Source organism: Meleagris gallopavo, chromosome 22 (genome assembly GCF_905368555.1).
Source record: "Meleagris gallopavo chromosome 22, MGAL_WU_HG_1.1, whole genome shotgun sequence".
NCBI classification, from domain to species: Eukaryota; Metazoa; Chordata; class Aves; order Galliformes; family Phasianidae; genus Meleagris; species Meleagris gallopavo.
Genome location: NC_139425.1, coordinates 1,535,063 through 1,552,555, shown reverse-complemented (window position 1 = coordinate 1,552,555; position 17,493 = coordinate 1,535,063). Strand labels below are relative to the sequence as shown.

At 38.3% G+C, this 17,493-nt stretch overlaps 1 protein-coding gene across 1 annotated transcript in view; it reads left to right on the top strand.

The window, feature by feature from the left end:
- ASIP (agouti signaling protein) overlaps nucleotides 1-16,426 on the top strand; it is a 28,925-nt gene extending 12,499 nt beyond the window's left edge. Inside the window, exons 2-4 of the mRNA XM_003211924.5 lie at nucleotides 9,464-9,618; nucleotides 12,162-12,223; nucleotides 13,709-16,426. Of these exons, the coding sequence (XP_003211972.2) occupies nucleotides 9,464-9,618; nucleotides 12,162-12,223; nucleotides 13,709-13,885 (394 nt within the window). The 3' untranslated portion in view covers nucleotides 13,886-16,426. The remainder of the gene's footprint in view (nucleotides 1-9,463; nucleotides 9,619-12,161; nucleotides 12,224-13,708) is intronic.
- Nucleotides 16,427-17,493: the final 1,067 nt, after the last annotated feature.

Here is a 17,493-nt window from a genome sequence, read left to right as displayed (position 1 = left end):
CCTTGCTCCTGACATTCAAAATAACCGAGTACCAGAAAGTTGCTTTAAAGTAATTTCAGAAGCATAGAATATTATTAATATCATTAAAAATAAAGCAGAAGATTAAAATTGCTTACAAACAGGAAGCAAAGTTTTAGTCTATGATAGGCAGATTATATTGCAAATAGGGCTTGTATGGAGAAAAGACCACAACCGCCATTACACTGCAACTATTACATGAGAGAATATGACTTCAATTAAAGCCAAAAATAACAATATGGAAAAAATAAACTATTTTTTTTTCTTAATAAAAAACTATTTGATATAAGGGTAACAATACAGAAATTAAAACACACTTAACCTTTCAATAGTTACTGAGAAGTTATTTTAAATCATCCAGGCTAAATAATTTGCCACAAAGTAGTTAGCATCCTGGCTTATGAGCAGAACATTTCTCAGCATCGAGCACTCCTTCCCCCGTAGTGGTTAAGACAGAAATCTGGAGTTCCTTCTGTAGTCAGTGCATCAATTGATTGATCCACTCTCACACCCACTCATCTCCCCATGCTCCCATGGTTTCATCCTTTTCCTGGTGGAAGCAGTGCCTTTTTGAAGGGCGAGATAACCACTTTAAAGCAGGTGCTATCTCTTAAACTGGGGGAGCTGGGTGGGAAAAATTTCAGTGAGTCACAGAACAGCTTAATCGTTGCCCACATGGATAATAAAACTACTATTAAGTGTTGGTTTGACACAGATCCTTGAAAAATTTTGGAATAGGACTTAGAGAACTTGATTTTAAAAAAACAGAGCACTGTATGGGGATCACTTGTCATCAGCAAGGTCAGTAAAAGAATACTGCCTCTTACTCTACTGAAAAATTAGATAATGAATAGGAAAGCTATGAAGAAAGAAACTGGAGAAATGTAACTTATAAATTCAATTCCTGCGGTGCTAGGAGAATATTAGGAAGTTACTTGGTCATCCAGCCATCTCTCAGGAGAAAAAAAAGAATAAAAACAAAAGAATTTCTCACAGGAAAAAGAAAAGTTTCAAAGGATTCCGTTCCTAGAAATTGAAATAGGACCAGTTCAGATCGACATATTACTATAATCATTAACAGTTGGTTTAAGTAAGAATAGAGCAGTGAAATCCAGGCAGGGTGCGTGGGTCCAGCAGGCTCTGAATGAGCAACAGCAGAGAGAACAAGCAGTCACATGAATAGTGAGCTATGACAAATAGGGTGGGCCTTCTTCTAAAGCCCTTCTTCTAAATAAATGAGACTCTGCATTTTTTATCCTAACACAGCTGATCTCTGAGCCCCAGTGAGATATGGATTCTAGCTGCCATTGATTCTCACCCTTCACTGCACTGCACTCATGGCACAGGAGGCTGAGCTGAAAATCTTCAAAACACCCTTAAAACTGTTCAGTTCGAGAACGTAATAACAGTGTTAAGATGTGCTGTGTGTTACCCCGAGCTGATCCCACATGGGCTTCACACAGCCTCCAGCTGCTTCAGCACTGCTCCATGCCCCAGAGCCCATCCTTCAGGCACAGAAGTGGGGCTGCCCTCCATATCCTCACCCATGCTGATGCCAAACGTAAGAACATTTTATTTTCAGCTGTGATAAACATGAGAACGACGAATCTCGTTCAGGATCTAGAAACAACGCAGGTTTTTGGGGGGGTCAGCTATGTTTGAAGTGTTTAAGGAAGGCTGTGCTGGATCTTTCTGGCAAGGAGCTGGCAGCAGCCCACTTCTGTTTTAAAAGTCAGGTGGAACATGAAGAAATGGGGTGTATAGGACAGTATCATACAAGACATCTGCTAGATCACACAGTATCTCAAACAATGACATTTTTAAATCACTTTATTACTCTTCGGTGGTATCCATTCTAACTTAAATGCATTTTTACTCCACATGGGTGACCAGCATGGAACTCAATATTCTAAATGAACACCAGTGTCCTGCGCAAAACAGTATGAAGTGCTTTCATATTTCTGTTACAAACACTTCTCTTAATACATCCTGGGAGTACATTTGCCTTTTCCACAGCTGCGTCACATTGTCACCCTTGGTCATGCTGTGATCAATATACCCAGTTCTTCCCCTTTTATTATTTGATATCCAAATGCCTTTACATTCAGATTTTGTTGTTGTTGTTGTTGTTTTTGTTTTTGTTTTGCAGCCAAGCTTTGGCCTGCGTACTGTGGCATCTCATTCAATTTCATTGTTTCGTTCCTCAGGAATATCAGGCTGGGGATGATGAGAACAAGATAGGGCAGCAATGAAATTGTACAAATGAAAAAGAACTATCTGAATGAAAGGCAAAAGAAATCCCTGGGTGAAAAGCAACAGGAGACAGTGGATCGCTGTAAATGAAGGGAAATAGAAAAAAAGAAAAAAGAAAAAAAACACAATAGGAGGAAGGAGTCTGGAAAGAAGAACAAAATGAACAAAAGAAGGCCTCCAGCTCCACATGCCAATCTGACATTACTCAGCAGCATTTCATAGCCTTTCTTCAATTTAATAAGAAATGAAGCAGAAATTCAGATCCATCACACTGTTAGCCTGTGAGTTCGAGTCATTCCTTCAATTAAAAAAAAATCAAGAATTGCAGTATTTTCTGCAGGTGAATAAGGATTTACCAAAACCCATTTTATAAAAAGGGAAAATTGAGCTCTTGCTGCTACCTGGCCACAGCAGGGAGTGGATTGGTGTCCTGCATAGCAGGGGCAGCAGGAGGACATGCCCACCTGGCAGCACTTTGGGCAGACCAATGAAATCCCCATGAAATGAAATCTGCAGGTGCACATATGTAACCCCTGAGCTTCACTGGCAGTTCTGCCTCCAGGGGTACTTCTGGAAAGACTAAGAGAAAATACGTAGGCAGGAGAAGAAACAGAGCTGATAGCAACAAGTATTAAAGAAGAACTATAGAAACAGCCCCAGGATATTGCCTAAACTTACTCTCAAAAGAAAACAAAGAAAACAAAACCTTGGAACTAAATTTGCTTTAAATCTGAAAAATAAGCTTGCTTTTCAGCTACAGACATGTTCATTTTTATACACAGCACATGGAGTGTTTTTTTTTTTAAACAAACTGAGGATATATTTAGACACGAGCACCATAACTGCATGCTTTGTATTATTTTAAACACTGCCTGAGAGTATTTCATGGCTTCCAGAACAGCTGAGGTTGGCATCTGCAAAAAACTGAGGGCAGAACTGCTTAGCATCTCTATCAATTATTTATTTAATGAGATAGGGTGCATGCTAAGTAGATTTGCTGGTCATAACAACTTGGGAAGAACAACTGATAAACTGGGTAGCAAGGGGCAACAGGTACTATTTGGAACAATGAACATTCCTGCTAAATGGAGGCAATAAAATGAATTTTCCCATGGAGTCAATCCAATTAGAGATTTGGAGAACTCCATCCTTAGAGATATTCAGGTCTCAAGTGAAGGAGTTGTCAGTCAATTTAATCTTTTAATCTACACTGGCACTGGTTTGAGCAGGAGGTAGGGCCACGGACCTCTGTAAGTCCTTCACAGCTTAAATTACTTTATGACTCAATGGCAAACGACTCATCGAAGTTGATATAAGGAATAGAATTCCATGGCACCACAGAGATTAAAATGCAGGTGATGTAATAAAATAAAGACAAAGGACTGCACAGTTTTCTCTAGTAGCTGAGAAAGAAAGGAAGAACAGATAATTAAACACTGGAGGATAATGGTCCAAACATACATATCAAACACTAAATTCAGGCTGAAAATTAAAAAGTTTAATTTCTATACAGAAATTAAGGGGGGACATATAGAACAGTTTCTCAGTCAAAAGCATCTACCTAGTTTTGAACCTATGAAGTGGTCAACTTGTGCTGGTAAGTGTATTAGACTCATTTCAAGAAATTCCTCTGTTTTAGTTTCTCTGGTTTCGAGAGGTAGAGGGTTAAAATCACATCAACTGTCTACCAGGATAAAAAATAAAATTAAATTGCAAAAAAATCAAGCCAAAAAGCTTTGGAATCCCATTATTTCAAAGATAGCAAGGGGACTAAACTTGTGTCAGTTTTTCTAAGGTTTGGTGTTTTGTTGTTTCTTTTCCTAACAGATGGTCATATATTTCTTCTCAGTCATTTGATTCAGTTTTCTTCTAGCTTTCTAACACAAATTAACTTCTAGAACTCTGTTTTTGTTTCTTTTTCTTCCATTGGTTGGTTGATTTTGTTTGTTTTATTAAAATTAGTGTTGTTATTTTCATTTGCGTCAGTTTTGTTATTTTTCTGTTTATTTTGCTTTTGTTTGTTTGTCATTTTTTGTTTTGGTTTTTACTATGGACTTTTTTCTTGCGGAATTTTACCTCTCATTTCTTAACTCACAGAAATCTGCTTTCTTGAAGTCCACTGTTTTAGTTTGCTATCCTTTCTCTTTTGTTTCTGAAAATGGGACTTTCTCAACCATCTCTACTTGCTCTTAGTGGTACCTCTATGCTATGATATAATCTTTCATGGGATCATGAAAAACTTTGTTTCTTTTAATCACTTTTGGTCCACTGGCTGGCTGGGTTTTTGAATTTTTATTTTTTAATATTTTTGTATGAGTTTTGTATGTGTGCTTGTTTTATTGTTAGGAATTTCAAAGTCCTATTCAGTCCTTGAAACACAGATTTCTCTGTTGGAGTGGGAGATTAAATGGCATTTGTTAAGGCAGTTTCAGACTTCTAATTTCTTGACAGCTTTTCCCAACAGTTGTCATTTTGTTCAAGATAACACCTTAAAAATATTTGCCACAATGTGTTTCCTTTACCATTTCTCTATAACTTTACTTTCACTTATACCTTATCTAATTAAGCATTTCTCAGCAGCTGAACACCTAAACAGCATCAAGACCAAGCAGAGTCACTGAAAGTGATGGAGATTAAAAGGCATTTAGACAGTGAACTTTCCTGTCAATCCCAAGGAACCCCTTAACCTCAGTCTGGAGCACAGGATATAAAACAACTCGTGTTGGTCCTCCTTCAGTTTGATCAATGCATCACAACTACCAAGTTGTACCCAAAGCAAAGTATTAATAGATCAGAACTCTGAGAGAAACATGTAGCCTTATATCTCTGTTCCTGGAGCAATGTTATTAAGTCTTTCTTGGTTTTATGTTGTTTTGCTCAAGTATTTGGCCCTTGGCTGTTGCAGTGGAAAAGCGTGACGCGTGATTCCTAAAACTCAAAGACCAGAACACAAGAGAGGAATAGAAGCGTGCTGTAATTTTCGTTCTCATTCTTCTACGGTCTTACCACAAAACATACAAGGACTAGAAACCACTCTAAAGTAACAAGAATTCAATGTATGTTAAGCACATAAACATACCGCATGCCCACATTTTCATTGAGCAGCTATTTCTAAGCTAGAGAAATTTTTCCCTATATTTCAATTGCAAAACGAAGGTGGATGTGTTACAATTTCTTTTTTTTTTTTTTTTCTTGCTTGGAGCTTTCCAGTGAAAAAGGAAAGGTCATTGGAACGGAAAATTTGTCCTTACCAGAACCTCGGAAATAATAAAAGAGGTAGATTAAGATTTTTATAGCCCATTCTCAGAACACTAAATGAAACAGCTCAAACACACTGCGATTCAGGGTTGATCTGAGGAAAGATTTGTGTTGGTTTATTCCAAATTCTCTTGTAGTTTGAGGATGAGTAGCAGGTATGCTTGTGTTTAATTACCTTATGAGTTTTTTGGTGTTGACAGTGCCCTCTGAAGTCTTGACGAAGTCCAACAGTTGCATTCTGTATAGCCAGTTGCAAATAAACCTGCTCTTAGCACTGCAGAGCATTCCCAGCAGAGGCCTGCCTGCAGCACTGGTGATTCCCATTTGTCTCAGGTGATTTGTTCCCTTCCCTCCCAACACATTCTCATTGCAGCTCTTCTACTGAAACCTGATGGCTGAGACAGGATAGTGCTGTGTAGCAATAAAATGACCACCCAAAACATCAGGGGGAGCTATGCAGTCATTTTGTTGTACTTTACATTCAATTTTTTTCCTAAATATTTCAAAGATTCTCTTAAAATCTTGAATTTTTTCAAGGAATCTGCTAATTCTTGTGGTTTGGTTGTTTGTTGTTTTTTTTGTTTTTTTTTTTTTCTTGCATTCCCTCATTCCATTCCAAATGAAATTGGAAAGAGCAGCAGAGCAGAACATATGTGAAGATTTTTTGAGTTACTAAGTAACGTAACAGTTTTTAGTACTTCATTTTCCTTTGTTCACCCATTTTAACATTTCATTTTTCTAAGCAACACTTTTCAACAAGCTATTTAGAGCGATCCCAGCTTATTTTTAAGTTGGTCTGAGTCTGTTAAATGTCACAAGAAAATTTAAACTAATCCCTTCCAGTGTTTAAGGCAATCAAAGTCTCCAACTGCTCGCTCTGCTGTTGGATGAGGATAAATCTCAGAGTGGGGTGGAATCATCTGTGGCAGGAAAGAAGCTCCTCTCACAACTGTCGAGTTTACAGGGTACAACTGAAGAAATCAAATTATTTCATGAAGACATTTAATTCAAACTCATATGTTAAGATGGATTAGAAAAGATAAAAGCTCTTTCACATCCTGCACCATTTGCTATTTTATATTTGAAAAGAATGCTGTTGAGACTTAACTGTTGAGGTGAGTATAAAATATATTCTTTACATATTCAGTAGTATAATCTGCACTTCAGAGGAAATTGCATAGAAAAGGGCACTGCAATCTCTGATGGCGCTCAGTAAATTTATTTGTTTTAAGCTTTTAAATGTTTGCTTTGTTTTTGGTTTTATGTGTACTTCTGTGATTCCCTTGAAAACTAAAGGGCACTTCATATTTTAACTGTTTACTCACATAATTTGCTGAACTGTGGCTGAAGTTCAGTGATTACTTCTCTGCTTGCAAGACCAACTCTATGTAAACTAAACTAAAAAAAAAAATCACACTAAATATATCGTAGTACATTGTAGTCTAATTAAATCAATAAGTGGCAACCCTGCAATAATATATTTTTTTTATTTGTTAGGAATCTGCTAGGAAAATTAATTCCTTTAAAACAAAGTCTTCATAGAAAAGCAGATGTGCAGCTTGCCAAAATTAAGGAAAATAGTTTGATTACCTTACAAAGTCTCTAATGAGACCCAGAAGGAGAATTAGGAAACTAATGAGCAAAATTAGAAAATAAAAACTCTTGTAATGCCAAAAAAAAAAAAAAAAGGGAAATACATGCATCAGTTTTGTGACATGATGGAAAAGAGTATCAAGCCTACCAGTACCTTCATTTCATTTTCACTTTTGACTCCACTTTCCGCTCACTTTGTCTTTCTGTCAGCTCTGCTTGCATGCATCTAGCAGACTGCAACACCCAAGCAGGGTTATCTGGTAGATTCTGTGATCAAAATACATGGGCTGCTCTGAAAGTAATGCCTCCTAACTCATGATGTTGGCCCACAACGTCAGAGGCTGGTGTTGGTGGGATGGCAGTAGGGGTTGAACCTTCCCATCAATACCCCCTTCCATTTTGTTACCATGCAACAGATGCCAGTAGAGAGGCAGTCTGGCAAAACGGTGTCTGACGTGGCAGTGTGAGCGGAGCAAAGGTGTGTAATTGAATTCCTCCATGCTGACAAAATAGCACCCAGTGAGATTCATCAACATTTTCGGGACGTTTATGGAAGTCAAACAGTGTTTATGAGCACAGTGACCAGGTGTGTTTCAGCAGTGGTGACGGTGATCTCTGCTGGTGCGGATTTTGAAGAGCTCAGCACGCAAGCTACTGTTCATCATTAACAGAAATGCAGAGCTAATGGTGATGACTATGTTGAAAAATACTGCTTTGTAGCTGAGAGTTTGCTCTATCAAATAGCGTTATTATGCTCTTTGTATTTGTTGAAATTGCCATGAATAAATAGAAGGCATTAATTTCAGAGCAACCTACATATATCACAGAATGGCCAGGGTTGGAAGGGACCTCAAGGATCATGAATCTCCAGCCCCCCCCCAACATGCAGGGCCACCAACCTCCACATTTAATACCAGACTATATCTGTAATCAAATTTAAGACTCCTCCCATTGCCTATTACGAAATTTTCATCAAATCATTTAAAGGGTACCTCTCTCCACAGCCCTACTTTAATCCAGCTTGGGTCTCAACTTCCATACAGCTTTGAGCTCTACCAGCTGCCACTGGAGATACGGACACAGCAGCACAGTGTTCCCAATAGATCCTTCCTGCCCATCTCCGTATCCCTTCTTTGGACACTAATTCTTCATGCACTTCTTATGGTGCCCAGAACTCCTCACAATGCTCGAGGCGATGCCCTATGAGCAGAGTGGAAATGCTCTACTTTGAAAGCAGAAGCTCTTAATCTTTTGTCTCCACTAATTAAACTGTCACAACCAGAGTAATTTCTTGAACTACTTGGTTTTACTGCCTTTTTTTTTTTTTTTTTTTTAAATACTGCTAGTAGCTTTTCAGTGACAAAAAGCTACACATAAATCTGAAGACTGGCAGAACATCCACAAGGAATGTTCCATAATTCTGACACATCATAGAACTACTGCACATGGAAATAATCATTAACTTTGAACTTTAACAGCATTATAAATCTAGAAGAAAATGAGAGCAGAATGGTAATTGGGTTTGTGTACCCTGTGTTACTGCACAGAGTCACTCAGGGGTTGTCCACGGCCAGTGGCTTTCATCCAAGATACACGGCCAGATTCAAGAAAGGGCTTTGAGCCCTTTCTTGAGTATGCTCAAATCCTATGGACATTGCTAATCTGAAAAATTAGCAAGTATATACTAAATCCTTTGGAATGTAAGTGCCTTTCAGCCCTGAGGCTTTTATAATTTGTTTGAATTATGGTTATGAATCAATATGCAAGCACAGCAGCCACATCCAGGATATAATAAAATATTTCTTCATTATTTGTTTGTAGACAGAAAAGTAATAGCAAACATAATTTGTTTTTATTGCCATTATTATTACAGGTTTTATGGCACAAATCTGTGAACAGTACTTTCTGGGAAAAACACCACCATATGATGGAGCCAGTCAAAAGTGAATGCAGAAATTTGTCTCCCCTTGGTTATTCAATAAACAATACTGTTAAAGTCAGTGGGGAGAACTCTTCATGGCTTTTTTTTTTTTTTCCCCTTAGGGGAGGAAAGAAGGGGGGAAACTTTTGAGAAAAGAATCAGAAGAAAAAAAAAGATTCTCTAGAGGATTATTTTTGAGAGAATTTTTTTGTCCCCCCACTAAGATAACTGCAATCCCAGGTATCAAGGAGAAAGAAGTAGGAACGAGTAATTGTCAAAATCTGTTCATAAAACTGCTCAACATGACAGAATTGCTGAGATTCATCTCCTTCTCTTCTGCCACACAGGTACCTCTCTTTTACACGCAGGTTTTAACCATGGTTTGGTTTTTATAAACAGTGGGATTTTTTTTCTCCCCAGGATGGAAAGTAAGAACGTCTTCCTAAGCCTACTGCTCTGCTACAGTTTGCTCAGAGCTGCCAGTTCTTACCTGGTAATCGAGGAGAAGACAGAATGCAACCTGTCAAAGAACAACAAAATGAACCTCCCAGATCTCCCACCCATCTCCATCGTAGGTTGGTAAAATTTGCCATTTGATGCCAAATTAACAGGACTTGAAGAAAATGCAGCTGTTGTTTAATATGGACTATTGAGATAGCTCATGATTACATTGCAATTTCACACAAATGCCTTAGCGTTACACAGAACTGCAGTGGCAATGCAGCCACAGTATTCAAGTATGGCAGTGTGGCAAACCAGAATTTAGTGTTAAAAAAAAAAAACAAACAACAGAAAACCTGCTTTTAGGTTTGCAGTTTGCTCTGAAGTTCCTATCATACCGTATGTCTTCCTATATTGAAGAGCAAGGTTATTTCATTAATATGGGCATCAATCTTCCTTTGAAAGTCCAGTGCAAATAGAAGAAGTGAATATAAGCACTTTTTTTTTTTTCCGGATCAACTCTTGTAGTAAGCTGTTGATTTCTTTGCTGAGATATTAAATAACGTCAGTTTACCTGTGTGCCAAGTGATCTTTAAGAGAGGAGAGGACTACAAGGGAGCTAGAAGTCATCAGTGTATCCAAGGCAGGACAGGATATGCCCCTACCATTGCTGACAGGTGCCCATTGGTCCCGTGATGAACTTTGTCAAACAATGCTTAACATTATCCTTCACTAATATTGTTTTCATAATCTCAACCTTGATGCATTCAATGCAATTTAATCAACTTTCAGTTATCTCTTGAGAAACTGTTGGGTACTTGGGGATGGTCAGCTGAACAATGTCATAGAACTTCTATTGTTCATCTCCCTTCCGCAGGCTTCTAGGACTTGTTCTCACATCAAATGAGTTTCTTACCTTTTATTTTCTCTGCCCTTTTACTCAAGGGCAATGTTTCTTTTAGGTGAGCCAGCTGTCCCACGCAAGTCTCTCCAATGAAATCCAAATCTCTTTATCCCCGAGTTAATCAAGTTGGTTTAATGACACATTTGTTAAGCTCGTGCCACACCATTCCATGTTGCTTCTAATCCTACACTCCCCACACTTCCAATTTTTTTTTTTCCCCTTTACAACTAGAATCAGAATTATAAAATGCATTCCCTTTGGTTAACTTTTAAGTCTCCTTGGAAAAATGTGGACATGCCTTGAACATAGCAGATAGGTTATCATGCCATACTATTTTGCCTACAGTCAAGACAAGAAAAATCTCCTAATGCTATCAGGCCTTTTTGCTTTGGATGGCTCTGAAATGCCTCACCAAAAGCATCCCTCCCTTTCTGCACAGCTTAATTCTCTGCAAGATCCACATCATCCCACCATGCTGTGAAAAAGCCCAGTTTTGCCACTTTCCCATTTTAGAGCCAACGGGGAAAAGAAACAATTAGCCAAAGTAAGAAAAGAAATTCACAGCAAACTAATGTGGTAAATGTAAGCAAACAGCGTTCATCCTTCTCCTATATGCATGCAAAAACAATGAGCATTTAACATCCAAAATTAAAGAATAACTTCAGAGGTTTGTAAGCAGCTGGTCAATTAGACAGCAGTTGAAAACACAGTAAATAAAAGATGAGGAATATGAAATTATTGGCTGGTTGGGAGAAGAAGGTGTTGTCTAAATACAGAAGGAAGAGGCAACTACAGTATTCATCTATTTAAAAAAATATATTTCTATGTTTCCCTGTTGTCTGCCCACTGGGCAACATTATCGTTACCAAAAATCTCTAGAATAACTATTGCATATTTGTGTTACACCAGTATTTATATCTCAGTTTAATTATATCACTCCATCTTTAACTGAACATTACCAAAACAATTTTATAAGCAAAGCATTCCAGAACAGTTGCAGACATAAAAAAAATCAAATTGCCACAGAATTGGTTGTCACTGAGGTATTTTAGCTACCACCAGAAAATTTCGAGGGACAGCATAACAAAGCCAACACAACATGCCAGATGAAACTAAAACCAACCAACACCGGTGGGTGCAAGCCGTGCTCTTCTCAAGTGGCCTGAAATTCCTTATGCCTGAAATACAGTTTTTCCACCCATTGTTACTTGATGATGGATGTGTAACCTTAAATCCATAATGATGCTACAGTAATAAATGAAACTGACAAGTATTCTTAATTGTGTAATTCTGCAAATTCTGGTAAGTATTAAGTGTTCAAAAAGATTTGGGTAGCAAATTCCGGAGCAAACAAGGAGCCACTATTCATAAGTAGGTGTATGCAAATCTTTTTTATGTCAACCACTCATGGATCTTATACTTAATCCAAAGCTCACAATGTACAAAATTATTGTGATATATTACTGAGAAAGGCAGTGTTCACTCTTTAACAGAAAACTCCTGCTGTGTTAGATCCCAAGGCAAGTCTTAGTTATGGAGGTAATATCAAATAGTAATTCATATTAAAGATGATACAATAATAATGTTAATATTTCTCAAAGGATAATATGAGAAATTTCACAATATTATTTTAAAAAAAGAAAAAAAAACTTTACAAACTTCCATCACAAAGTCTGAAATCTCCCCTTGCATAAAAATATTATCAAGCATATCTGTTAAATAATATTTGCTGTAAGACTGATTTAATGTTATGTTTTGCTTTTCTCTTTGAAGATTTAACTAAAAGATCCCAGAAAGTCAGCAGAAAAGAGGCAGAGAATAAGAAATCTTCCAAGGTAGGCAGCTGCTCAGAAAATATCATCAAATTAGACTGGTTTATTATTGCTATACTTTACCCCAGTGCACTTTTCTAGAAAGTTTTTACAGTCATTATGTGACTCAACTTACATAAAGTTTGAAGCTTAATATTGTAGAAACAGATGAAAAACAAGTGATGGGGAAAAAAAAAAAAGCATGATTCTATATTAGCTACAGATTATTGGCTTTTGGTTTTGTAGTTTGTTTTATTTTACAATCCTCTTACAGAAAACATACCTTAGACTTGAGATGCTCTAAGTATTTGCAACACGATTCAGGTATTGGCCAAAAAACGATTCCATTCCCAATTGCAACATGTGGGTCAACTGCCCAAGCCCTGCAGCCCAGGGACACAAACTCTCCTCATTTTTAACTGCACGTGCCAAAACATTGAAGTAGAAGGATCCAAATAATTTGGTAATTAGTTGAAAACATCACCTAGGAATTTTATCCCATCATTTGGTTCAGATTGGAATTTTTAAGACTCTCTAAGAGAGTAGAAAATAGCATTTTTTACTTCATTTTTGGGTTTGACGTGGCAGTTCTTTTGAAGCCAAACCAGTCATTGCTACAACCAGCAACATTTAGAGTTTGTTCTTTTCCTTTCTAGTGTTTTGAATGGTCAGTCTTCTCTGAAACATTTCCTAAATGCCCAGGATGACTCAGGTTGTTAAAGGCCACAGGTCCTACTGTTCCCACTGAGCTCACAGCACGTCATTCTCGCAGTCAAACTCAAAGTATCAAGCTTGAAATCTAAGGCACTTACAGGCCACATCAATTTTTAGCTCAAATTTTACTTCAATTTTACAAATGAAACTTCTGGTAAACTTACCAATTTTAAAAGATTGCCTGGGCCATTTGTGGGAGGCTCCAGAGGCCTTGCCCAGGTGCCAGGCACGTGCTGACCAGCCCCAGGTTTCCCCTCTTTCCAAATCACAGGGAAGCAGCACCCCTCAGGTAGGCTAGATCTTTTTCAGCTCACTCACCTGTGTCTGCACTTAAGGATTTCTCAGATACAAATCTGATGCACAAATGATCACTGAGCTCCAAAAGCAGCTTGACAAACAAGCTGGGCATCCAAGAGTAATTCATTACCTTGTTGAACCTGTAACAACGTCATCTTCAAAGATTCTGGCATGGCTTTCTTTGCTGCTGCTATGTTCTTCCACACAGTATATTTGAAAGGTCTTTCAGTCACATTTTTAGGCACTCATAATAGGCAGTGCCTGTTCTCTGCACATACACATGCAGCAAACCACTTTGCTCCATAGGCAATCCAGCAGTCCCCGTAGCCCAGTCCCACCACATCAACTCCATACTGCTACTTAATATAGGTCTCACTGCCAACAAACACTGACTCATCTCAAGCCAGAAGTTCCCATAGTTCACTTTCTTTGCATCTGTCCTTTATCCTGACCCATAATTGTTCTGCATTTGTATGAATTTTCATGTTTTTGTTCCAGAAAAATGCTGAACTGAAGAAACCTCCAAAACCAAGGCCCACACCTGCTGCTGACTGCGTGCCAAACTTCAAAACCTGCAAACCACACTTGAATTCCTGTTGTAACTACTGTGCCTTGTGCAAATGCCGAATTTTTCAGACGATCTGCCAGTGTCTATTGTTAAACCCAAAGTGCTAGACCAATTTAGGAACATATTAAGGCCATTATCTTTCATTAGCTTCTCGAGTGTATATGTCAAACTGCCTAATGCACGTAGAAATCAAAGTAGAGAGCTTTGAAGCTGGTAGGTTGGATTTGTTTCTCTTCAATGGACAATTATTTTCTTCATGGGATTGATGCTGTCATAAACAAAACGGGCTTTTTAGGAAGCTGACAACCAGGAAGATAGACTTTGAACTGGCATTCTTGGCAAAATTAACTTGCATTTAAGGAGAATTCTGGGTCTCAGTGTTTGCGGATTGTTAGAGTTGTAATTTGGCTTTTGTTGTTTGCTTGTTTTTCTTTTTTGGTTGGTAGCTGGGTTTTTTGTTCTTTTCTTTGAGAAGGGATTTATTAACCAAATATTTCAGTACAGTCTAACCAGCACAGCAAAACCTGCCCACAATCTGCCACACTGAAATAGGACTTCTCAACTCATGTGAGACCAGAGCTTAGGTTTGCCCTCAAGGACAGCACAGCACAGGCTTCCAGCAGATCCAATATGTAAAACTGAAAATGCAGGTTTCCTGGTTAACTCCCCCCTCACACATTCCACAAAAATTAGGACTAAAACCTTTGTAGGTTACTCTAGCTGAAGGCTACAGCAGCAAACTTTGGCTCGAAACAAGACATCTTCCTCTTCTTGTGGAATACTGATTTGTCCCAGATGACATAGCAGAGAATCTTCCCTGGCTAAGCTACCAGGAGAAAGGTCATAGGAGAGCAGGGAGGAGCAGACCTAGAAGTGCCCAACACTGAAGACTGTTCATCTGCCAGACTCCAGTTCTCCTGCTTCCCACCTTTTCTGTTCTGCATCTGCCATATTCCTCTCTTTCCCCAGAGTGCATGCACTCTTCTTCCTCCCATGGGCCTCTCTTGATTTTAGTCTTTTCCCTTCCTCCCACCATTATGGTTAGTCACCTGAGGATCCCTGAATTTTCCAATGATCTGCAGTTGCAATTTGAAGGAAATTTCTCAGCTGATTTCTTTCTAAGAGCAGCTAAGGGCTACGAAATTGCCCAGGCGGGCAAAGACAATATAGATGATAAATAGTCCCTAAAGTGGCTCAAGCCTTCTAACATCAATTCAAAGCCCAGAGCTTTAAATTTAGGCTGGGTATTGACAGAAGTGTCCGTTCACCTTTTTAGAGAGATATACAGTTGACAGAGAGTTTAATTTGAGAGCACGAATGATGGCAGGATGTCACTCTGTTCCTCATCCAGCTGTCATATATGATGCAAGTTTAGATTCTTTTAAATGAGTGTTACTCCTTCTTTTAATCAGATATCCTGGCTCAGGAATCCATGAGCTGTGGTACAAAGAGGATGAGAAGAAATACAACATGGTGGTGGGTTTGGGAACAGAATTTGACCCCTTCTTTTCCTAGGGGAGCTGTACATTCTTGACAAGCTGTTCCAAAGTTTTCATAAGAAGGTGTCCTCCGTTGATACTAAAATGATATCCATAATCACACAATTTCTACCATGGAAACAAGTACTTGTCTAATCACAAGAGGCCACAGAAACTGTTTTAACAGGGTAAGTGGAAGCAGTGGAGGAAATGGAAAGAAAGAGAGCCAAAAGTTAAACAGCTTGTGCTGTTCTCTCAACAATAGCTCCCACTTCAGCTTGGCTGTCCGCTAAGGAATTGGGCAGCGCTGAGACCCAGAGTGAGGAGTGAGGGACATAGAAGCTGACCCAGCTTGTCCAGGGCATGAAAGAAAAAGAAAGACTTCCACATGAGAATAATGAGATTTGTTGTGAAATATAGAGCACTTACTTTATAACATAGCATTTATGAATAGTGTGTTTTGACAGATTCGGTTTATTAATAAGACTTCCTCTTGTTTGTTGGAATTTATTAAGAAGAGATTGTGCTTTCTTTGCCATTCATCATCACACCAAATAATACATACAATCAGGTACTGAAATCGTTAGTAGCCTACTTTTCTGGCTAAAGATCACATTGCATGAGGGTGGAATACAGAAATCAGTAAGATATCTACTATTTGCTTCCTGTATTTAGTTTCAACAAGTATTTATGCTAAAGAGTTGGTTTTATATGTAAGAGCGCCCTAAGGGAGATGTCATCAGCACAGATGATAAAACACATGCATGACAAACACAGAGTTTCATTTTATCACATAGGAAAATGGCTTCACAAATAACTTACTGAAATATAAGTTTAGAAACAGACCCAGCAATGCTCTGAGATGCAGAGAAACCTCACTCCTGGAGACCAATGGAAATGTTATCTTGATTACAACTGAGTAGCATTAAGTACGAATAAATTGTTATTAGCTATTCCAAATATTGCCTCTCTTATGGGAATTTAAAACAGATATGGTATTTTCCCATCTCAAGCTCCAACTTGATTTCTTACTGTCACCTTCAAAGACCAGAAAATCCAAGTTGATCTGGGTGGCTAAAACAAACGCTAGAATTAACATCTTAATGACTACCAGCTCCAATACCTCAGTAATTATCTGGGGAAACTGTGAAAGTGTTGGTAGACCCCAAAAGGAAAACAAACAATTTCTCATGCTACTCTTTAGGATCTTCTCAATAAAACCTTTTCCAAGTTGTCTATACATGAGTCATCACTATCTGTGATACTATACCAGCTGAGCGTAATAAGAGCTTTAACAAATACCTTTTAGACACAGAAATAAGGTTGACTTCATGATAAAATTAGTTAAAAGAGAACACTTGGAGGCTGTGATCAAAGTAAGGAGCCAAGAAGTACTTGCATGTGCCATGCCCAAAGCTGACTCTGTAGAAGCCCTATTTTATGTTGCAAAAATTACATCATCTTAGTCCCATGGAACATGCTTCTCAGTACTGTAAGAATGACCATTTGTGAGAAAGCACAGCCTTACAATCACATTATTTGTGAGTGCAGGCATTAAATAACATCTAAAACAATACTAGATCATAAGATTTTTCATCAAAGCCTTTCAAGCTGAATTAGACCACTTTATGTCCAGAATTGACTCTGTGAACATTAAACAGACAAATTCCGGATTTGTTCACATCCCAAGCCCAATTTTACTCAGACACTTAGGACTGTGATTTGTAGAATCAGGTGTAAAATTTTTAAAAAACTCTGCTAACAAACACATAAGCATTTCAGCTTTTTTCTACTACTTAACTTTGAACATCCACCCTCCTGGACATCTTCCCCCCCACAAAGATCTCCAGATCAGAAAAAAAGATACACAATTGCTATGGTTACAACACTGCAAAATCAAATTGCCACTATAATAGCTGGAGCAGATCTGTCACAATTTCCAAAACTAAAATTGCACATTTAACAGAAACTTCTTTCCAAACAGAGACAATCTTTGATTTGTTTGCATTTTATTTAGTAGTTTACAAGATATAATTGACCCTCGAATGAGATGCAAATTGCCCTTATCACTGCCCCTGTTTTCTTTTTTAACAATACGGATGAGACAGTCCCACGTCTTACACGATGGGCATCCTATCAGCTTTGCTGAACTTTGTGCCACTGGTGGTTTCCCAATGCTCCCATCAATCCAGATCTTCCTACAAGGCCTCTCGTCCCTCCAGGGATCAGCACCACCT